General features: G+C 41.4%; 1 protein-coding gene across 1 annotated transcript; it reads left to right on the top strand.

Moving 5' to 3' along the window:
- The first annotated feature begins 544 nt into the window (after positions 1-544).
- On the top strand, positions 545-17886 carry wsb1 (WD repeat and SOCS box containing 1). Its single transcript, XM_060944057.1, has 9 exons — positions 545-917; positions 2069-2237; positions 5270-5541; positions 10458-10589; positions 11511-11611; positions 14246-14418; positions 14520-14633; positions 15274-15381; positions 15925-17886. The coding sequence occupies exons 1-9, from the start codon at positions 878-880 to the stop codon at positions 16085-16087; spliced, it is 1272 nt and encodes a 423-aa protein (XP_060800040.1). The 5' UTR covers positions 545-877; the 3' UTR covers positions 16088-17886.
- The last annotated feature ends 6504 nt before the right edge of the window (positions 17887-24390 follow it).

The raw sequence follows: 24390 nt of genomic DNA, 5'->3' as shown, positions 1-24390 counted from the left end.
CTGTTGTTTATTTGCTCTCTGAGGGGGGGGCTGACTCTCCCACACTTGGAAAACCCCTGTCCTAGTGGAAAATTCTTAAAAAATGCTCTGCCTACAACTTACAGTAGGTAAATGATCTGCCAAAGAAACTAATTTGTTACGAAAATCTTTCAACATTTTCTTACTGGGGCACAGCTGATTTTTACTGGGGCCCGTGCCCCAGTAGTTCTGATTCTGAAGTTCTGAAGAGTTTTGTATCAATTAGGGGGCGCTATGAAGTCCCTGGGCCATGCCCGGGGCCAAACGTCTGTGGCTGACAAGCGGTTACAATGACTGATGTGTGTATCAAATTTCATGAGTGTTCGTGCATGGGAAAAGCCTCAAAACAGCCCAAACGCGGCAGAATAATAAGAAGAAGGATAAGCGAAGAAGAATCCTTCGAAAAAAAAACCGTCTTCGCACCGAACGGTGCTCGAGCTCTAAAAAGCATTCCGAATGCCCAATCAGCGCGCTTCTACCGAATCAGTGGGCGGAGTCATGACGTTTGGTGAGTGTGCTGACGTGCTGTGTCAATAGTAACCGTCCCTGTGGGGTTGTAGCGGCCATTATCATCCAGTGTGTACAAGCGTACGCTTTTATACCGCTGAGAAAGAAAGAGGCGTGAGAAGAGGATATACGTTTTCGAGGTTTTTATCGTTGAGTTTGCGCTGTGGTGTGTTTAACTGCTCTGAAGAGTCGGCTATATTTTAGCTCTTCAGCGTTCGTCTCGTCTCGTGCACTCCAGCCCCTGGGAGGAGGAGGAGGAGGAGAAGCAGGTTTCATCAGCCACCTTTAACCGTCTGTCTGTCTGCTTAAACTAAGAGGCGTTGTTTAAATTTAGAGTCTTGTTCCCATTTAGATGGCAAGCTTTCCAGATTTTGTCAACGAAAGTGAAATTGGTGAGTATACAAAAGTGATTATTTGCTGTAAAAAAATACTGTTTTGTTTTGATTTTAGCTGTGGTCAGTGATCCAGAGGGGGAAGGGACCGGATACTAACTCCTCACCAGGGAGGGAACGTTATTAACCTGTTTATTTTTGTACATTTTATGTTTTTATATACATACACATGTTCTATTATGTCATTCTTTATTTTTTTTAACAGCGACATGTTCATTTATTTTCAGTATAGTTGAGTTTCTGGTGCTGATTCGACTGAATGTAAAGCTAAATTCGTTTTAAGCTTTTTTTTTTTTTTTACCATATTTTAAAATTGAACAGTTTTTGAAGTCCTGTCCTGTGTGGGGTGTTGGAGCAGGATGACTCACACCAGAAACCGCGTGATAATGATTAACCAACACATCTCATAGGTTTATTATGTCATATCTGATGAACTATCACTTTTACATCAGTTTACTTTTTTTTTTTCCCCTGAAACATAATTAACCAGTCTTCCCATATCCAGCTTTGAATGCTTACAACCCAGAAACTTCATTACATTTACTGGTTGTAAAGGGAAGCACAGTTTAGTTTTTATGTACATAGTTCATGTGGAGGAAGGAAAGGGTGCCCTGTTTTTGTTTAAAACCCTCCTCCTTTCTTGTATTGTCTTCATGCTTTAATCAGAATAATAAAGGAAGGGAGGGTGGTGTAGTGGTTAGCGCTGTCGCCTTGCAGCAAGAAGGTCTGGGTTCGAGCCCCGTGGCCGGCGAGGGCCTTTCTGTGTGGAGTTTGCATGTTCTCCGTGTCCGCATGGGTTTCATCCGGGTGCTCCGGTTTCCCCCACAGTCCAAAGACATGCAGGTTAGGTTAACTGGTGACTCTAAATTGACCGTAGGTGTGAATGTGAGTGTGAATGGTTGTCTGTGTCTGTCAGCCCTGTGATGACCTGGCGACTTGTCCAGGGTGTACCCCGCCTTTCGCCCGTAGTCAGCTGGGATAGGCTCCAGCTTGCCTGCGACCCTGTAGAACAGGATAAAGCGGCTAGAGATAATGAGATGAGAATAAAGGAAGGGGGAAAAATCTAATTCAAAATGCTCAGTTGTACTCTGGGAGATGTGATTAAACAATGCAGGATTTTCACGTTGATGTTGCTATGTCTGTCTTTCTAGCTAAAGCCAAGTTCATCGGAGAGCTTTTAGCTCCTGTTGCTCCTTTTGACCAGAAGTCTGGACGGGAGACGTGGACTGTGGCTTTTGCTCCTGATGGTTCTTATTTTGCTTGGTCTCAAGGACACCGCATTGTACGGCTCATACCATGGTCAAAATGCATGAGCAGCTTGTGAGTATATTCGTGCTATTTTTTTTCTCTTTTCCCCTCCTGTATGTTGAGGAATGATCAATGTTTTTGTCCTACCATTATACTGGGGGGGTACACACACACACACTCTTTAAGGTCCAAAAAAAAAACAAGAGTTCAGTTCTATTGTAAAAATTGTTCTAATAAATGTGAAGACATAAATATGACTCCATTAACTGTTTGTTCAGGTCCAAATGCTCTGTAATAGGGGCTGTGGGGAGGGGTCCTGCAGGTGACCATCCTCATCCAGCAACCTCCCACCCCCCCAGGAAACACTGGCGCATGGACTTGAAAGCAGCCATACACAAAGAAAGACAGGGTGGTGTTTGTGTCTGTAGTGTTTCTTGCTCTGTCACACTTTGGCACTTGCATCAAAGCAATAGTTGTTTTAGACTACCTCAGATTTACCTATCATAAGGTACCCATTATTATGGCCTGTGTCTCTGGGTATTCTCAGAGCAAACAGTGTAAAACCTATGCCTTCCTGAATCTTCTCCTAAATCTTCCTTCATTTGAGAATGAGGAGCACTAGATATTGTATCTGTCAGCTGTTTTTATCTTTGTTTTGGCTCCATAAACTGCATGTCCTATCTTGAATAGAATGTGGTTATTGTTTGGAGTTCACGGAGATGTTTCACATCTCAATCGAGCCAATGGCATGCTTATTCAGTAAGCGAGTGAAAAAGTCGTGCCATTTCGCAACATAACTCCTAACAGTTATTCAGCCTCCTGAGGATTATTCTGGTGTGCTGAGTTTTACTAAGAGCAGTGTTAACAACTGATTAATTTTAGTACATTTTATCAAGCAGTAAAATGGAGTAACTTATGTACAAAGTGAAATAATCTGTTTGTGCCATAAGTTATCTTTAATATGTTAATGTACTACAAGGGGGTTATGTCCAGTGTATAATCATACTCTAAGTTGGTCATTAGACTACATTCTTATGCCGCTTTTCCACTACAAACGCGGCTGAGCCGTGCCGAGTCGAGCTGAGTCGGGCTGAGCGGGGCTGTTGGAGTTGCATTTCGACTACAACCGCGCTGAACCGTGCTGGCTGGAAGTGGGTGGACACATTGGGTGGAGTTAGCGAAAGTGGGTGGACGTCACGTGATGTCGTTAAGCAGCGCAAACAGTGACATCAGTGACAGTGGCGGAACAAGTCAGAGCCGGGCCGGGGGCGGGGCAAATGACCGGGCCCTTTATTAAAGCTTATCATAACATCATTTTAGGCTACAAAATGTCCGCAACTGCGGTGTTTACCAATTTCAACACTACCGGGTGCAACTATGTTATTTAGTACATCAAATCCTTCAAACGAACATGTAACTCAGAAACAAAAAACATTAGGATACTGTACATGGCTCATAATAAAACATCAATAGCCTATACTGCGCGCATTATTTGAAGGGCATACGAATGAGCGCTCAGAGGTTGCAACGCTGACAGGAAGAGTCAGAAATAAAAGGAAGGCGGTGCAAACCTCACTGAATGCACTGTGTTTACCAATTTCAACACTACCGGGTGCAACTATGTTATTTTGTACATTAAGTCCTTCAAACGAACATGTAACTCAGAAACAAAAAAACAGGTGACATACTGTACACGGCTCATAATAAAACATCAATAGCCTACTGCGCGCATTATTTGAAGGGCATACGACGAGCCTTGCGCTCCGCGAACTCGTCCACGATGCTCTGTATGTCACTGATTCAGTGAGCTTTTAAGCGGTAGTCTCACGACCCGAATAGTAAACAATAAACATGGAGGACATGGAGTCGTTAGTGTTGCTGGTCTTGGTGCTGTGGCTTGTTGTCACCGACAACGCCAACAGATACTGGCAAGAGCGTATAGATGAGGCGAGGCGCATAAGGCTTCAGAAATTCTCGTAATTCGTAATTCTTCTCCTTCCGGGTTTGCGGTGTTTACAGATCCCAGCGCGCTCGCGGGGCGTGTGTGGGTATGTGAGGACACTCCTCCTCACCAATCAGTGCACGGGGGAGTGTCTGCTCACGCCCCCAACCTCACTCGGCACGGCTTGGCTCGCTTCAGCCCCACTCCAAAACGGTGCGAGTTTTAGGGGCTAAGCAGGGCTGAAACGAGCTGAGTCGTGCTGGTTTTTGGTAGTCGAAACGCGAGCCGTGTCGGGCTGAAGTGAGCTGAAAAAGGGTAGTGGAAAAGGGCCATTAGTCTTCTAAGGTGGATCTGTACTGTTCCCTGTGTAATGACTTGTCCAGGGAGTAGCCTTGGGTTTTGACGTTTTGTGGTATCTGGAAAGGTCTCCAGACCTCATTTAAGATAATTTTAATGAATCTCCAGACTTATTTGTTACTGTTACACTTATCTGGCCTGAACTTGCATATTTTCAGTGAAGAGGGAAAGAAGCTGTTGTTTTGCAACTGGCTGCCAGACACATAGTATATTATCACTGTTTTTTTCTGTACTCCCTGCCCTTTCTCAGCACAATAGTGCCTTGTGGTATCTGTGAATTCTGGGCTGTTTGTGAACTAATCAGAGGAGGAGAAAGAGTTTCTTGTTCAGTCTGTGATATTTGAAAGTTTATTAGCGCATTTAAAAAAAAAAAAGCTCACTCATGATGAATCTGCATGTCTGATGCAACTCCTGATCAGTTTCTTTATTCTAAAGCTAAAGAATGCAAGCAAAATACCCAGCCAGCAAAAATACATTGAATGCAGGAAGTTTAGGACAACTCTCCAATCAGTCAGTCACTTTCTATAAGAAAAATACTATAATTGGGTCTCTTATTAAACTTGATGAATTATTTTTGCTGTGTTTTTAAATACACTAATGCATATTCATCAACTATTGAGTTTACCTAAAAAGAATCTTATCTGGCATTTGTTACCTTTAACCTCCTCCCACCCCCCACCCACACACTTGGTGGAGTATTAGGTCACATGATGATCACATTTGATCAACTGAAGCATATGACGACATCCTTATCATACAAATCAGTAAATTTTTTTTTTTCTTATTCCTTGTTTTATTCTCTTAGCTCTGTGAGGAAGGAGGAGTGGATAAATGGCGCAGGACCCAGACGTTTGTCTCGGCAGAGTAGCGACAGTGCCCTAGTGCCTGGTGAGCCTCGAGAGCACACCATCGACTGTGGTGACATCGTGTGGGGGCTGGCGTTTGGTTCCTCCGTTCCTGAAAAACAGAGCCGCTGTGTGAACATTGAGTGGCACCGATTTAAATTCGGACAAGACCAGTTGCTGCTGGCTACTGGTCTCAACAATGGCCGCATCAAGATCTGGGAAGTGTATACAGGTGAGAATTTTCCACTCATAAACTGAGTAATTGTAGGTGGAACTCAGAAGTAAGAGCCTGTCTTTAAAAGGCCATTTCCTCCCATAGCACATGCTATACTAAAATAATTCTGCTCTAACTCCAGACCTGTTTAGTAGATGTGAAGTAAGGTCATTATAATTTCTGACTGCTCCACAGTTACTGCATGTATCTTTCCTGTTTTCCAGTGGAAAACAAATGGACCGCAATGCAATCAGCAGGAGCTTAGTTTTTTTACCTCCGCCAAGGAGGTTATGTTTTCGGTATTGTTGGTTTGTCTGCTAGCAACATTACGGAAAAAGTAATGAACAGATTGCTCTGAAATTATTTCCAGAGGTGTGACTGGGCACAAGTAACAATCCATTAAATTTTGGCGGTGATCCGGATCACTTTCTGGATCCTGGATTTTTTTTTTTTTTTTTAAAGGATTCTTGGCGGAGGTCTGCGCTCTCCGAGTGCTTTTCTAGTTAATTCTGTAACCACTTGGTGACAACTAGTTGAATTTTTGCACAAATGCAAATAAAATGCTGAATAAGCGCACAAAATCGTCAAGCTTAAAAATTGCACATTAATTAGTCTGAAATTGGAAATATGTCTTTTCTATATATTTCTTATGCTTTGTAGACACCATATACAAGGATTTTGTGTGATATATAAAATATGTAATCTTCTACATGCAAATGTAGTATTAATCATTCTGTCTGAATTCCTGTGGATGATTATATACAGTGGAAACTTGATATAATGAGAATCAGATATAACGAAATTACTTAATAAACCCCCCCCTCCCTTTTTTTTTTTTTGCATTGTTTATCAACTACTGATCTAACAAACAACATTTTCTGGTCCCCATACATGAAAATCCCTCACCTTTTGGCAAAATTCACCGTTTTGAAACCAAAATGGGTGACCTACGTGAATCGTGTAGATCCGATGAGAAAAAAAATGGGGGGGTGTTGATATTGACCCAAAGGGCAAGGAGGTCGCTTTGCATCCATAGACAGTTCGTGACGGTTTGCGCCTCCTCCTTCTGCTCTGATATTGACGCGATAGCAACGAGTACATCTCGCTGCGAAGGGCAAGCAGCATCATTTTGTGCCTCTTCTCCTGCTGGCCAGAGCGTGCACACATCAGTCAGAGTGCAGACCAGACCACCAGAAGCTGGAAGCTGGATTGAGTCATCGGACTGAATTTCCTACTTTTTTTCAAACTTTCCTGATTGCTATCAAAACGAACAAAACTTCCGGCTTGATTACGTCAGCATTCGAAAGAGGGCGCACGCGTCTTTTGTCAATCCCTGTGTCCGAAATTGCTCGCTACTCACTATATAGGGCACTGTATAGTGGAGACTCCATTTTGTAGTGCTGTCCATGCTGAAAGAAATCAAATTAAAAGTCTCAAATTTAATTTAATAAAAGACAGCAGCAAAGAAGAAAGTATTCAGCCTTGATTTAAAAAGAACTGAAAGCTGCAGGTACTTCCATATCTTGGCAGGCTGAGTGGTATGCTGGGGCACCTTTTGCCAGCAGACCAGGATATCCAGAGGGAACTTGTGCGGTTCAGTGTTGACCTGACCCAGCTTCAAGGAGGGAGAGAGCATCGTGGAGTGGTGGGGTCATGTCTTTGACAAACAAGACAAGTGCCCCTCCTTGGGTGCACTGGTTAAGTGTTGCCTCTCCATCTTTCATGGACCTAGAGTTGAGTCCTCATTTAGTCTGATGAATGATGTAATTGATCAAAGGAGTGGCAACATGAATGTGGAAACATTTAATGCAATACAGCCGGTCAAGTACACGCTGATGTCCAGGGGGAAGACAGCTATGCAGCTCTTTAGAAGGGAGGATGTGAAGTTTGGGGAAGTGGACAGAACATTGTGCAAGAACATTAACTCTGCAGCAGCCACATACAAACACCAGCAGAGGGTGAACAAGGAGGAAAAGCAGCAGAGCAAGTATGGCTCTCAAGCAACTTGCAGTGCTCAGCAGGCCAAGAAACAGACTGCTGAAGGAGAGAAGCGGGCAAGGCTGAAACATGTGGCAACTCGGTGAAAGCAGGCCATGGAGACACTGGTGGTCCAGGCAAATAAAAGGAAAAAATGATCACTATTCCTTGTGTGTTCTCCACTTTCTACGTTCTATTATTTGCATTTTTTCCAGGGCATAATTTCACTATAACTACATGTATTTGTACTGTATGTCAATACAGTATACTTAGTAAGGAGGCTATAATATTTATTCTGGGGGAGGACCCCCCAAACAAAATAAAACAACACCAGAGGCCACGTCACCACTCGCGCACCGTTCTCACCTTTTTCACCCCGACCCGTTTTCATGCCTGGGTCCCAATGACCTCGTTATAAAGTGTTTCCACTGTATTTATTGATCATAATGGTCATGTTTCACTTAAGCACAAGTTGTGGTATTTGCTGCCATTGTTGGAAAATACCTTCCAGAGACGCTCTTCATCATGACACACATTTATTTCAGAACAATGTGTGATTTCTTCAAGATAATACAGTATGTAATACATACAGAAGCTTAAACAAGATCCTGCTGGACTACCTATGGGAATGAGGGTTTGTTTGGTCCCCCCCCCCCCCCCCCCCCCCCCCATTGAAATGTTATCATGGTTGCAAATACAAGAAATAGAACTTTGGGACTGAGAAAACAAGGATAATATTGTGGTTGAAAATGGGAAAACATCAAATTACACTTGCTTTTGTGACATACATGTTTGAAAGCTGTTTGGGTTTTTGATTATAAAAAGTAGATAATCAGATTAAAGTATGAAAAGTCTCATCTCGTTATCTGTAGCCGCTTTATCCTTCTACAGGGTCGCAGGCAAGCTGGAGCCTATCCCAGCTGACTACGGGCGAAAGGCGGGGTACACCCTGGACAAGTCGCCAGGTCATCACAGGGCTGACACATAGACACAGACAACCATTCACACTCACATTCACACCTACGGTCAATTTAGAGTCACCAGTTAACCTAACCTGCATGTCTTTGGACTGTGGGGGAAACCGGAGCACCCGGAGGAAACCCACGCGGACACGGGGAGAACATGCAAACTCCACACAGAAAGGCCCTCGCCGGCCCCGGGGCTCGAACCCGGACCTTCTTGCTGTGAGGCGACAGCGCTAACCACTACACCACCGTGCTGCCCAGTATGAAAAATGCTATGAATAAAAAAAAAAAAAACACTGGTATCTTATTTTTCTTTCTAATGAGTCAGGTGCACAGTCTTTATCTATAGTATGTCATCTTCAAAATAAAATGAGCAAACGCATGGTTATGCAAACAAGACGCATGTTGGCATGCCCTGTACTAAAAGCTGTTTAGTTTACATTTCTTCTGTGAACATCAGTGGATTCTTAAAGACCTAAATCTCATCTTCAATATCTGACTCTTCTCCAGACATGTCTATCATATTCTGCAGAAGCTGCATTTCTGCAATCAGTGCTCTGTCCAGCTTCTGCATCTCGTCTTGTACACGCACCACTATTCCAGTCTTTCTTCCAAGTTTCTCCACAGTGCGGCACATTCTTTGAATTTTTTTGAAACTCTTTTCACTAAAAGGAAGAACTTTACCATGTGAATTTGTCATGTGCATGTAACAAAATGCAGAAAATTTTCCTTCAGGAACACCTGATGACACAGACGACGTTGTTGTGCTGTGCTGGGGGCAGGGTGAACCATAAGGAGACACATGATTGGCTCTAGAAAGCAGCACAGTAGGGAATCACGATTAAAATATGTTTTGATTTGGATATTTCTCATGGAATTAATTTTCATCCACTTTTTTTTCAATTCTTTGTACAAGTTTCACGTGATTACAAAATATACTTTTATACAGTATATTAATTTTTTTTTTTTCAGTTGCCAAACAGTGGTCACAAAAAAAAAAGCACAATTTTCAGGTTCAGTGCATAGTCTAAAGAACATTATAATATGTTCTGGCAAGTCCTTACTATACATTTCAGAATATCCCCCCCGAGCTTCTATTATACATGGCGTTCTTATGCATTTGCTCAGCAGGATCCACTATGCTCTGATAGTGACTTTCTTTTCCCTCAACTTCACGCGAAGCTGCAGTCCTCCATTGACTGTGGTGCCACGTGTATGTGTACGTGCACAAGCAAATGGAGGGGATGGCTCCCAGAAATGGAATGTTTTCCAAGGTAGTTATTAATTGCCTGCCAGTTGAACAGTGTTTTCACTGGTAGATGAAAAGTGTCTGTTGAGGAGGTGGGCCCCACACCTATGCTGCTATTGGTTGGTTTGGCTGTATCTGAGTGGCTGCCAGTTATTGCTGTTACAGACTCCACCTCCTCCGTTCTTGTGCCAGAGAGGCACTACCCTAAAGATCCACTGCTTATACTCTCTTATCCCAGGCTCTCCTTCTCTTTGAATATACCATGTTTTCATTGTACATTGACTTATTGTAACACGTTTCAGAAACCCGATCCTGTTTAACCTCATTTGGTGCCAATACGTTTTGTGGTTGACAAAAAGTGAATAGCTTTTATTACTGGAATTAATGTGGATTATTTTGACATGATTGATGTACTGTTTAAATATCCCTTGAAAAAGAGACTTGGGTGTGTTGAGCAGCATTCTCCAGCTAATGAGTTGTACAGTCTGTTGAGAGGAGGGTTTATGCCAATAATCTCCAGTACTGATACTTTTTCCCTTTTTGTTGGTCTTGAAGCAGGTTTCTGTGACATTCCTCAAATTCTTTGCTGAAAGTGTTTATTTAAAGGCTTTCTCTGTAAGAATTCAATTGATGTGGACTTTTATACTGTAAGCAATGCTTGACTAAGTGTCAAGTTGTTACTCATGTCTTTTCACCTTATTTTCTTTCTAATGGCCACATTCCTCCCCCCCCCCTCTGTGCAGGAAAACTTTTGTTGAATCTGATGGATCACACAGACATTGTGCGGGACCTAACCTTTGCTCCAGATGGCAGTCTTGTGCTGGTGTCTGCTTCCAGAGACAAGACATTGCGTGTCTGGGACCTCAAGGATGATGGTGAGAAAACATCATATTAATCTAAAACTGTGGGATCCAGGCAATATTCTTGGAACACTGCCCATTTTCAACATTTGGACAGGCAGTTAACCGTCTCCAAAGCAGCATCCCCCACCCCCCAATATTTTGATTTCATCTCATCTCATTATCTCTAGCCACTTTATCCTGTTCTACAGGGTCGCGGGCAAGCTGGAGCCTATCCCAGCTGACTATGGGCGAAAGGCGGGGTACACCCTGGACAAGTCGCCAGGTCATTACAGGGCTGACACATAGACACAGCCAACCATTCACATTCACACCTACGGTCAATTTAGAGTCACCAGTTAACCTAACCTGCATGTCTTTGGACTGTGGGGGAAACCGGAGCACCCGGAGGAAACCCACGCGGACACGGGGAGAACATGCAAACTCCACACAGAAAGGCCCTCGCCGGCCACGGGGCTCGAACCCAGACCTTCTTGCTGTGAGGCGACAGCGCTAACCACTACACCACCGTGCCGCCCATATTTTGATTTAAACAGTGAATCATCAGTTATATATTGACTAAGCGCACAACAATTGCCTCTCGTGGATTTTTTTTTTCTTTTTTTAAATGTTAACAGGCTCCTTTTCTTGCAGAAACTCATCCACACACACATAATGTGCACCATATTTCATAAGCTATTTTCCATCTCCTTTGGAAGAACATGGAACAACGTTAAACTTGCCAAACGGCTCTAACTCAAGGCAGTAGGGCATTCACTGTTCCTATAAACATTTTAATTGGCATATTAAACTTATCCTGAGAATCCACTTGCTATGTAAATAGAGGGAGGCCATAAATGCACAGACTACGCTGACAGTTTTCAAGTACAGTATATGCCTAATGCAGTGCCATGTTGGGTCACAGCTCCTGATGTATTTTTGTGCTTTGCCTCGTAGGTAACATGATGAAAGTGCTTCGTGGGCATCAAAACTGGGTGTACTGCAGTGCCTTCTCCCCAGACTCCTCAGTGCTGTGCTCTGTGGGTGTCGGCAAAGCGGTATGTACTTCAGAATCCATTCTACCTTTCTGACTGGATGTACTGTGTGTTTTGACGATTACTGCTTGTAACTAATTGAATGACAAATCAATGAGATTTTAAATTGAACCTGCACAAAATGCTCGGTGTCATGATATGCTCTTATAGCCATGCCTGTAGTTTGACATTTGATGCTGTTTTTTCTTTTTGTTGTGTGGCTGATATTGTGCATATTGAACATGCTGAATGCAGAAATGCCATGGCATCGTAATGGCTTAAGTTTCTATCTTTCTAGAAACCATCCCTACAGATATCAGGGTGGGATTTTTTTTTCCTCTTTTTTTTTTTTTTTTTTTTAAAGAAATACTTTTGTCTATGGAAGGATTATTCTCCTTTCCTATAAAGCTAAATAGTATGCTAGTCAATTGCTTTCTCTTCATCCAGTAATTTACTACTTTTTGACTGCACTAATGGGCCTAGCCTCCTGAGCCTTTATGGCATTGATTATCCTTAAATAGGTGCCAACTGAACACCTCAAAGGCTTGTGACCTTTGAGCGAAAGGCTAGCTCACCTCCCTTGAGCAGACTGCAGTCGTTGTACCATGCAGTTGTGTGTGTCTATAAGTGTCTTGCTTTCCCTGTCCCAGGTGGAGGCAGAGCTCTGTGTGTGAATGGTATTGAGGGGAAGTATGCGGGGCACGGCTGCCATCGCGCCCCCTGCTGGACGCTCATGTGCCCGTGCCCACGCCCCAGGGGCCTCCGTGCTCCTGGCTGCAGGGGCTTCCTGTACGTAGGTCTTGCTCCATGTCTGTCTACATCTGCTGTTGCAGTTAATGCTCCCTTTATTGTATTCTTCAGTATATCCAGTAAGGGTTGGTCTATATGGTAGAAACCCCCTTCCCTCAAACGCTATATCTTCTGCCACGTTTTACTTTTTATTCATTCATAGTATCCCCGTTACCTTCACGTGTCCCTTCTCTTTTAATTCCTTCTCTGTCAGCCTGAGCAGATGCTCATGTCCCTTGCTAAATGTGTAGGATTCTGGACAGTAGAAATTAAATCATCATTAACAGCCACACATTAGTGCTGTATCTCCTGCACTTGCAGATTTGTGGGCCACTGCAGTCTTCTGCTGGTGCACTTTGGGAAATTCAGATCCTTTTAATATTAGTTAGTTTTGCAGGGTACAATGTATTGTCTGCATCTGTGAAGAATGAAAGGGCTCTTGGTGCCTTGATAGGCTGTCTGCTGTTTGGTGATCTCTGCCCTTGTGGGATTTATTTAACATTAAACCTAAATATGGACGATCAACTCAATGAAAAATAATTTCAGTTGCCTCTAAATGGTCCAGTGGTGGCTGTTCAGGGCCACAACAATGCTTGTTGTTTTTAGTAATGCTTTGAAAACTGCTTGCAAATCTGTCATTAAGATTAAAAACATTCAAAGCTTCAACAGCCTGGAGTCTTTTATATTAATTTCTTTGTCTTGATGCCACCCTCAGCATACTCAAGCCATGCAGGCAGCAAATGTAAAAGTGCTGGAGGCTTTTTGGAGAACTGTACTACTTTATAACATGCTTGGTGCCAGAAACTCCTTTGCTGCCTGATGGGCCCTGCTACTAAAACTTAACAGTTCTGGCTCTTCCAGCTGCAAATGTCAGGCTCTGCCTAAAGTTAAAAAGCAGGCTGGGATCTTGGACACTGGAGCCCTTTCATCTCATGGTTCTATGTTAGAGGGGGTGGAAAACTTGGGGAGTGAAAATGTATGTACTGTTCGAGTAACCCATACTAACTCAGTATTTTCTCAGTTATAGTCTGGACACTGGCTATTGTAATGCAAATGTATGTGTTTGCTCAAGAACAATGTCTTCAAAACTAAATCTTAATGCCGGTAATATTGTCTCTTCACCAAAAATCTCACTTCTAATATGAACTGGAACATTGTTCTGGAGCAAAGCTATCTGTAGAGAAGCACATGGCAAATTTTGATGTAACGAGATTGAAATGATGATGATGTATGCTGCTGTATGTTGTTTGCCAAAAGCGTCAACCTTTTGGCCATCAAATGTTCTCTTCTCTTGCAGTATCTGTCTCTCCTCGTAGGCCTCCGCCGGCGCGGTGCAAGCCTATTGTAAACTCAAGTGAACTAAAACTCTGAAAGGGGATACCAGTGGAGTAACATTATGTTACCTTAAGTTACTACTTGTTTGTATATTTTTTTCACCACTTTCTTTAGTCATTTGACTTTTGTTTTTTGTTTTTTAATTTTTTTTTTTTGTATTGTAATTCAACTGAAAAATATTGTGTAACTATTAGTGTTACTCTTCAAGATGAAAGTAGATATGCATTTTAATTTGAATTTAGAAATTTTGGTAATATAAATTTTACATGAGTTAAGTCATATTATACACAACTTCTAACAGTTATAATTGTAGAGAGTTATCACTGTCCAGTGAGTTTTAACAATGCCTTGCTGTTTGAATGGCATGTGCTAACTACTTTTTGTTTACTGTACTGTGTAATGTTAAATGACACTGAGCATACTTGTCTTAATTTGACCTTAATTGTGTTATTGTTTGAAACCTGGGTTGTGAAAATGCTGTGTTTGGCAATGCAGGGACACTGGGCTATAACCAAATTCTGTCTTACCTTACAGGTGTTCCTGTGGGATATGGATAAGTACACTCTTATTCGTAAGCTGGAGGGCCACCATAATGATGTGGTGTCCTGCGAGTTCTCTCCCGATGGAGCCTTACTGGCCACAGCCTCCTATGACACCCGTGTCATAGTGTGGGATCCTCACACAGCCACTGTATTGCTTGAGTTGGGGTAAGGCTTATTATTAAATACTGATCTTTTTCTCCTGTCTTCACTTTATTCTCCTCCTCTGCCTATAATGGCTTCATATTTCTCCTTGTTTTCTATTGCAGGCACCTCTTCCCTCCTCCTTCTCCCATATTCGCAGGGGGAGCGAATGACCGCTGGGTTCGCTCTGTGGCCTTTTGTCATGATGGCCGCCATATTGCCAGTATCACTGATGACAGGTAAATATATCGTAAAGTTTGTGTTTGTTATACACAGATTTATTACCCAACCTTAAATTTGAAATCACCAAAAGCCGTGAACTAAAATGTTAGCTGTAAGAGTAGGGTGTGGGTTGGTGTATTGGATCTCTCCTTGCAGCGATCATATGCTCCTCACATGACTGCTATTAATCGTTGCGAGGTGTCCAGTTTCCACTCGGCTTATTGGCTGGCTGCAGGGGAGGGGTTGCTGAGGTGGTGGATGTGGTTCCGTTCTGACTGTGATGATTGGAGTGTTCGTTACAAAATGTTTCTGTAAAATGCTCTTTACAGCATGGCTCTCTGGACAGAAATCTGCAGTATACAGAGCAATGCTGTTACAGTGATACTGATAGAATTTTTATATTCCTTTTTTTGTGACAAATGTGCATGCAGATGAAGAAAAATAAGCAGAAGTAAATAGGATCACACCATAGTAAGGCATAAAGCTTGTCCTAAAATGGGGGTGGGCATCTTTTCTTTGTGAAAGCAAGTTTAGTTTTCTCCCTCAGTACTATAATTTCTGCTCAGGGATAAGTCACTGATACTGGAGTGAACGGAGTGCTTAAATATGTAGATGTTATTCAAACTCTCACCATGGCCTGCTGTATTCTTTGGTCAGGTTGGTGCGGTTTTGGAGCATCGATGAGAAATCTCCCCAGGCCATCACCTCACTCACTAATGGCCTCTGCTGTGCCTTCTCCACAGATGGAAGTGTTTTAGCTGCTGGGTGAGTTTTTACACTGCAAAATATTGTGGAATGGGTGCTTATTGCCTTTTTTTTTTTAATGGGAATTATTTTATATTGTTTTTGCCTTGATGTTAGCTAATATCGAAACTTGATATGCAAGTGTTATTCACACATTGGGTGTGTGTGTGTGTCCCCTGTTCGAGCATGCCAACTGCATATAAATCTTGAAGTTCTTAAGTAAATCAATAAATGGGGCTGGTGGACTGGTTTTGTGGCCTACATTTGGATGGAGTTTCTTTACACAAGCTGGGTAGGCTTCATCTGCAGGCTCATTCCAGAAGCAGTAGTGTGTGAAATCTTCTGCCTGAGTTTTTCTATTCAATGTCTAGTCTGTTGAAATACAGAATAATTTTTTTTTTGTAATGTTAAACAATGAAACCTATAGTATTGGTATCGGTGAGTAGTGGACCCAATTGGTCTAAAACAAGGGCTGTTAACTGTAACTAAAATATTTACATAAAGGCAGATTTCCTAAATATGTACACAGTCAATGATCAAACTGTCCATCTTTGTCTGTCTTAGTTCACGTGACGGCAGTGTTCATTTCTGGGCATGTCCACACAGCATTCCCAGTCTGCAGCACTTGTGTCGCATGGCACTGCGACGAGTACTGTCCACGCAGCAAGTCTACACGCTGTCCATCCCTCAGTGCATTCAAGAATACCTGGCCTACAGGAGCTTCTAGCCTGGGAAGCACAGCACAGCACATGGTCAAGTCAATAAGACAGCCTTTATAAGAAAATGGAGGGGGTTGCAAAAAAAACAACAACACATACACAGATGTAGTGAGCATCTTCTGTTAATGGGCCTGAGGCTGTACTTAATGACTTCAGTGTTTCAAAGTAATTTTTGTAAGTGGTATAAAGCTCCTTGCACATTGTCAGTACTTTCTTTTGGTGAGGGGGTTTTTAAATCTATAAGCCTTCTCATTTGCTCTCTCACCCATATCAGCTAGTGGCCTTTAGACAGCCTTATCAACATCACTTTCCTCCCTTTTTTTTTTTTTTTCTTTCTCCTGGCACAACTTGTTCAAAAAGCTATGGTGCAACTTTCAAGAATGAGCCAGCTGTAATGTCCTCTTTCTGTTAGATATGAATGAATGTTGGCTGACTTGAACTGGTGTTTTCTCAAAAGTATCAGCATTAAGTTGGGGAAGGAGATAGAGAAGTGTGTTAGAATGAAACAACGACATACTTTTTCTACATGTACAGTGGTGTGTTTGTGCGAGATGTATATTCAAGACGAGTTTAACAGATCAGGGATCTAGGCAGTGCCTCGATAGCATCAGAAATTCCTAGGGCTGTATGTCCATACCCAGATGCTGCCTCAGTACCATAGCATCCGAAATTCCTAGGGCTGTATGTCCATACCCAGATGCTGCCTCAGTAACATCAGCCTTTTTATCAACCTCCATGTCCCTGACAATGTAGTGGAATTAATTTCCTTTTTTTTTTTTTTAATTTTTATTTTTAATATGTACAGACATTTTGTAAAGAAACATTTTTGTGTGCATGTGTAAATGTATGTGTATATAAAGGGGTTTTTTTCCCCCCCTCCTCTGCTGAATCGAAGAATGTAAGATGCTTCTGTTGCATTATGTGCATGTATAATATTATACATTTCATGCTCCTACTGTGAAACGCCAGAGACAGGCTTGATTCTGAGCTGGTTGTAAAACAGAAGAAGTTTTTTGGATCTTCATCAACAAAAACAATAATATTCCCTCTCCTCCAGATAGATGCTTATTTAAAGGTTGGTAGGCAATCTCTCTCTCTCGAATATAAAAATGTGGTGCTTGTTTGCTATCAAACAGCACACTTAAAATGTCATCCTATGTTTAAGCCTCTGCTATCAGAGATCTACCTCCTAGATTAGCTTGAATCTGGTGAAGGCTCAGTATTTACATGCAGTTTAACAGCTCTTGGTGTAACTTTATTGGTAGTAATGTTTAATTCTGTCTGTTCTAGCTGATTTGAGGAGAAGCAATGAGGGGCTATGTGCTCAGCATATGGTTGTGTTTTCTATCAATGTGCCGGCAAAGAATCTTAGCAATAAACTATTCATTGTAACCGTTTGAGCCAATGCCAAAGATCTTTTATTGTATTTTTGGCACTCAGTATTTTTTTTCCTCTCTCATCTATTTATGGCAAAAACTTGAAAAATCCTGTAAACAGTTGCCTTTTTTTTTTAAATTTATTTTATTTGTGCTTAAGCCTTCTGTTGAGTGAGTTTCTTGTCAAATGCATATGGGAGAACTGCTTCAGAACACTGACATCTGCAGTGTCAACTGTGACTGCATGAGCTAGCACACTTTTTTTTTTTTTTTAATAATATAACGTTTTCTGTTCTGCATTGCAAGCGTTTCCAACATATTGTATACAACAAAAGCAACTGGAGTAGTCTATAGAATAAGTTTTTGGTTTTGTATATTTGTGTGTGGTTTTTGTAGTTGAAATAAAGGCTTGTTTCACATAAAACCGTAAACTTGTATACATGCTGTGGTTCTCAAAGTGTGACTTTTGTTTGTGATGGGTGTGGAGATCATTAACTATTGAATTTAAATTTCTTATTTATTATAGAAGCTGAAATAATTGGTCAGTTGATTTGGGTTTAATGCCTGTCACTAGTCTAAAGCTCAATAACTTGTAAAATTGAATCTACAAGGAAAAGTGATGCGTATTAAGTAAGTAAAACAAAATGTTTTGGTAAGATTCCGTGGGTTGCAAATTCTGAGATTTGTTCAGAGAACTTAATGAAGATATGAAGTTTGTCTTCAAGTGGTGAATGTATATAAAGCAAACCAGTGAAATATTTTTCAACAGGAGAAGATATCTTCATTCTACCATGGGATGTTCTTTATATTATCTGGACATGTACACAAATTATATGCAAGTTAATCAAAGGAATTTTAATTTTTAACTGGTTTACCATTTTGACACTACACGTGGGAAAACACTGGGAGTGATGTTATCGGACTGAGATATCAAGAAATATGTCCCTCAGATCCAGGATGTATTTTTATGAAAAATGTGAGTTCAACATGAGAAGATAAACTTCACATCTTCAAGCCAACATGTGATTTTGTGGATGTCTATATAATTAAAGTACCCAAATTTATCAAAACAATTCATTGATTTCCTCATGAGTGACGTATAGAGATTTGTCACAGTTTTGGTTCTACAGGTCCCAGATGTAGCACGTATGAAAAATACGAGTGGCATTTTTCCCAGTAAAACACTTGTGTATATAATTTAATGCTATTACAGTACTGTGTAAAAGTCTTGGACATATGAAAAGAAATGCTGTAGAACAAATATGCTATCAAAAATAATGAAGTGCTACAGTCATATATTAAAATGAACAGTAAAAAAAAAGCAAGATTTGGTGTGATGACTGCTTTAAAAATGGTATACAATTAGTGCAGTTTTATAAGGAAATGAGCTGGCAAGTTTTACTGTACTTTGCAGAACTAGTCCCAGTTCATCTGTGGACTGACTTGCATTTATTTCTTATTTTTGCAGCATTTATTTATTTATGACTGAAAAGTGGTCTCTTACAGTGGTGCTTGAAAGTTTGAGAACCCTTTAGAATTTTCTATATTTCTGCATAAATATGACCTAAAATATCATCAGATTTTCACACAAGTCCTAAAAGTAAAGATAATCCAGTTTAAAAATTAGACAAAAATGCTTGGTCATTTATTTAAAAATGATCCAATATTACATATCTGTGAGTGGCAAAAATATGTGAACCTCTAGGATTAGCAGTTAATTTGAAGGTGAAATTAGAGTCAGGTGTTTTCAATCAATGGGATGACAATCAGGTGTGAGTGGGCACCCTGTTTTATTTCAAGAACAGGGCTCTATCAGTCTGATCTTCAGAACACATGGTTGTGGAAGTGTATCATGGCACAAACAAAGGAGATTTCTAAGGACTTCAGAAAAAGCATTGTTGATGCTCATCAGGCTGGAAAAGGTTACAAAACCATCTCTAAAGAGTTTGGACTCCACCAATCCACAGTCAGACAGATTGTGTACAAATGGAGGAAATTCAAGACCATTGTTACCCTCCCCAGGAGTGGGCGACCAACAAAGATCACTCCAAGAGCAAGGCGTGTAATAGTAGGCAACTTCTAAGCAACTGAAGGCCTCTCTCACATTAGCTAATGTTCATAAGTCCACCATCAGGAGAACACTGAACAACAATGGTGTGCATGGCAGGGTTGCAAGTAGAAAGCCACTGCTCTCCAAAAAGAACATTGCTGCTCGTCTGCAGTTTGCTAAAGATCACATGGATAAGCCAGAAGGCTATTGGGAAAATGTTTTGTGGACAGATGAGACCAAAATAGAACTTTTTGGTTTAAATGAGAAGCATTATGTTTGGAGAAAGGAAAACGCTGCATTCCAGCATAAGAACCTTATCCCATCTGTGAAACATGGTGGTGGTAGTATCATGATTTGGGCCTGTTTTGCTGCATCTGGGCCAGGATGGCTTGCCATCATTGATGGAACAATTAATTCTGAATTATACCAGCGAATTCTAAAGGAAAACATCAGGACATCTGTCCATGAACTGAATCTCAAGAAAAGATGGGTCATGCAACAAGACAACGACCCTAAGTACACAAGTTGTTCTATTAAAGAATGGTTAAAGAAGAATAAAGTTAATGTTTTGGAATGGCCAAGTCAACGTCCTGACCTTAATCCAACTGAAATGTTGTGGAAGGACCTGAAGCGAGCAGTTCATGTGAGGAACCCCACCAACATCCCAGAGCTGAAGCTGTTCTGTACAGAGGAATGGGCTAAAACTCCTCCAAGCCGGTGTGCAGGACTGATCAACAGTTACCGGAAACGTTTAGTTGCAGTTATTGCTGCACAAGGGGGTCACACCAGATACTGAAAGCAAAGGCTTACATACTTTTGCCACTCACAGATATGTAATATCGGCTCATTTTCCTCAATAAATAAATGACCAAGTATAATATTTTTGTCTCATTTGTTTAACTGAGTTCTCTTTATCTACTTTTAGGATTTGTGTGAAAATCTGATGATGTTTTAGGTCATATTTATGCAGAAATATAGAAAATTCTAAAGGGTTCACAAACTTTCAAGCACCACTGTATGTAATATGCTCTTTACTGACAAACATTTTTCTGTAACATTTAGTTTTGTGCTGAAAAAACTAATGTTTGGAAATCTAAAATGTTTTTGTACTGAATTGATAATGTAGACATTACAAAATAAAAATCTATAACAAAGTTTGTTCTCAAGAAAATAGGGTGCCTAAGACTTTTGCACAGTGTGTTTCTAATGGTTGGATTCTATTTATAAAATGAGTCATAAGGGGCTTTTCTTTTACATCTAAATGTCACTGTGGAAGTTTGAGCACTGCTGATTTGCACTGGGGAACAAATTCCACTGACGCAGTATTTTGGCAGCTCTTCCCATGCACTGGGACTCTAATCCAATTTTACATGTGTGTGCATGAGAAGCACTGAGCGATTCCACAGCTGAGCTGCTTTCCAGAGAGGCCCAGATGAGGATCTCAGATACACAAACCTCAACAGGAGGGTCTACTCTTTTGTAAAGCTACAGAGTTCAAGTTTTCTTTATGTCCAAATTTCATTCCAGCAGTGAAAATTTACTGAGTTTCCTGTCATGTGATACCATCTGGTTCATTATTGACCTGCCTCTAATGCTGTTAGGTTAAAGATTAAAAAAAAAATCCTGCAGTGGACATTGCTCATGTTCTGGAAAGAGTGACATAAATCCAGTACAGTATCACAACAGGGTGGAAACTTTAGTGTGATGTTGTTAAACCTGTTTTCTTCCTTTTGTCACACAACATTTCAACTTTCTTCATGATATTTCTAATGTAGGCCTCCTGCAATATTGTTTTTGACATGTTAATAAAGAACATTGTTACATACCTACATAACTCACCTACAGTACCTGACTATTTTGGTGAGCTTTAATGGGGCCTTTGCGTTCTTAGTCACATTCAGGTATTTAATTGTGTTCAGGCACCAGAGATCATATACCAAACAAGTACAGATTATCATCAGTAATACAGTCATATCTTCACACTTATATACCTGGGTTTTCATGTCAGTAAAGATCTGCTTTTCCTTTTCATTTGCTTTTAGTTTCTTTAAACATTGTGTAATTTCTTCATCGAAAACACTGAAACCTCCAACACCAAAAAAAAAAAATCATCAAATAACACATCATTATTATCATTGTGTCAGAAGTAGTTAGAAAGTGATCAGCTAATATATAGTTGTATTACATAACTATATAAGCTATAAGTTGTACTTTGAATCGCTTCTTATCAGCTGGGAGATTGTAATAGCCCACAAGGGTAGATGATCTAAGATCAGGTGACACTGAAGAAGAATGTTCCAGAACGTTTGACTGAGAAAGTTACAACACAGTGACAGGTTATGAAAGATTAATAACCAATCTGCTTGCTGTCATATAAGTTTAAAGCATGAGATAAACTCTGACAGTTTTGAATGTGTTCATGCAGTGAGAACCTAAAGTAAAGTCCTTTGGCACAGTTTTCTCCAAAATTATATTTATATGATACATTCTGTCATGCAGATATGGAAAACAAAAATCACCAATTCTTGGTTTTCCTTGGATTTCCTGCAATTGTTCACAATTCCTGTTTTCTAGCTGTTGATACTGTGGACTCCAGAGACTCCATTTCCTGTACTGGCAATCCACTCTCCCACCTCTCTTTTCAAATATATTTTTATATTAATATTATTTCAAGTATATTTTCTAAATTGTATACATTTTTACACAAATAGACACTATTATTGTATTTTTTTTTAAAATATCCACAAGCTCATAAAATATATAATGAAGAACATGATCATAATAATTTTGTGCAGTCTTCCTTGCTGGTGTCATTACAAATAGGGATGTCAATCAAAATATACCCAATCCTCATCTCATTATCTCTAGCCGCTTTATCCTTCTACAGGGTCACAGGCAAGCTGGAGCCTATCCCAGCTGACTATGGGCGAAAGGCGGGGTACACCCTGAACAAGTCGCCAGGTCATCACAGGGCTGACACATAGACACAGACAACCATTCACACCTACGGTCAATTTAGAGTCACCAGTTAACCTAACCTGCATGTCTTTGGACTGTGGGGGAAACCGGAGCACCCGGAGGAAACCCACGCAGACACGGGGAGAACATGCAAACTCCACACAGAAAGGCCCTCGCCGGCCCCGGGGCTTGAACCCAGGACCTTCTTGCTGTGAGGCGACAGCGCTAACCACTACACCACCGTGCCGCCCTATACCCAAGCCTCTTTCCCTAAATTATAATTTTTTTTTTAATTAATAAAGAAAAAACATTGAGTTAGAAGGTGTGTCCAAATTTTTGACTGGTACTGTGTATATTTTGCTATTATACAATGTAATTTTAAAGTAGGACATGCATTTAATTCTACAATTTAGTTTTTAATTTCCCAAAATTTCATTCGTTTTGTATCTTTGAATCAATATAAATATTTTGTTATTCGGTATGACACTCCAAAATCTTTTGAGATTAAAAGACACTTATTTGTGCAAAATCTGAAAAATGCTGGGAGAGAAAAAAAAAAAGTGTCCATGACATGACAAGCCATAGCTTCCAACTTGGAATAGAAGTAACTAATGCAACGTTTGAAGGGTTTAATTTTAATCCTCACAATAGTTTTGAGCCCTTAAATGTTCTCTTTGTACCACTGTTTCTACTGTACAGACTGCCACATACTTATATATCCAATGTACACTGAACAAAAATATAAACGCAGCGGTCCATATTTTATGAATTACAAATGTTCAGATAGAAATTCATTTTCATTTTTATTTTCTATGTGGAGGCGGCACGGTGGTGTAGTGGTTAGCGCTGTCGCCTCACAGCAAGAAGGTCCTGGGTTCGAGCCCCGGGGCCGGCGAGGGCCTTTCTGTGTGGAGTTTGCATGTTGTCCGCGTGGGTTTCCTCCGGGTGCTCCGGTTTCCCCCACAGTCCAAAGACATGCAGGTTAGGTTAACTGGTGACCGTAGGTGTGAACTGGTGAATGTGAGTGTGAATGGTTGTCTGTGTCTATGTGTCAGCCCTGTGATGACCTGGCGACTTGTCCAGGGTGTACCCCGCCTCTCGCCCGTAGTCAGCTGGGATAGGCTCCAGCTTGCCTGCGACCCTGTAGAAGGATAAAGCGGCTACAGATAATGAGATGAGATTTTCTATGTGCCCGAGCCCAGTCCAGACGAGAACGTCGTCGCCCAGCAGTCAGGTCCAATCCTCGATGAGGTCTACGTGCATGGAGGCCAGCTTCTCTGAGTCGGTTTCTCACAGTTTGACTGCTGACCCTGCGATTGTGTCTCCCCATGGTCTCATCTGCGGTCCGTGTTGCAGTCCGGCACCGATCACGCAGGTGGGTCAGACGGATATGCCGGTCTTGTGCTGGAGTGGTGACACGTGGCCTGCGTGCATGTGGCATGTTGTCTGTGGTGCCATGCTGCTGAAATCGTCGTCGGAGGCGGACTATCGTGGAATGCACCCCCAATTGACGCCCTACAGCTCTGATGGACATTCCAGCCTGCAGCATGCCAATGGCTCGTTCCCGGTTGATTCTGGTCATCTGTGGCATCTTGACATTTGAACATTTTTGTCATTTTAGGGTGGCCTTTTATTGGCCCCACATAAAGGATGGTCATGACATGCATTACTCAGTGAAATTTTTGTCTGCAAGGCAGCTGGGCCATAGAAGGTTCACGCTGCACACTGCATGCTGCACGCTTCACGCTACACGCGTGTAAAGAAAAGTGGACAAACGTAGCATGACTTGCTCTGGGCCATAGAACGGCGTTCACGTTGCACGCTGCACACTTCACGCGTGAAGCGTGAAATGAACATGCACACTTTTTTCTAGGCGTGAAGATGGAAATTCCAGTCAATGCATGCGGTCACCGCCGCGCCAGCCAAT

Source organism: Neoarius graeffei, chromosome 17 (genome assembly GCF_027579695.1).
Source record: "Neoarius graeffei isolate fNeoGra1 chromosome 17, fNeoGra1.pri, whole genome shotgun sequence".
NCBI lineage: Eukaryota > Metazoa > Chordata > Actinopteri > Siluriformes > Ariidae > Neoarius > Neoarius graeffei.
This window is presented reverse-complemented; position numbering and strand designations above follow the sequence as displayed.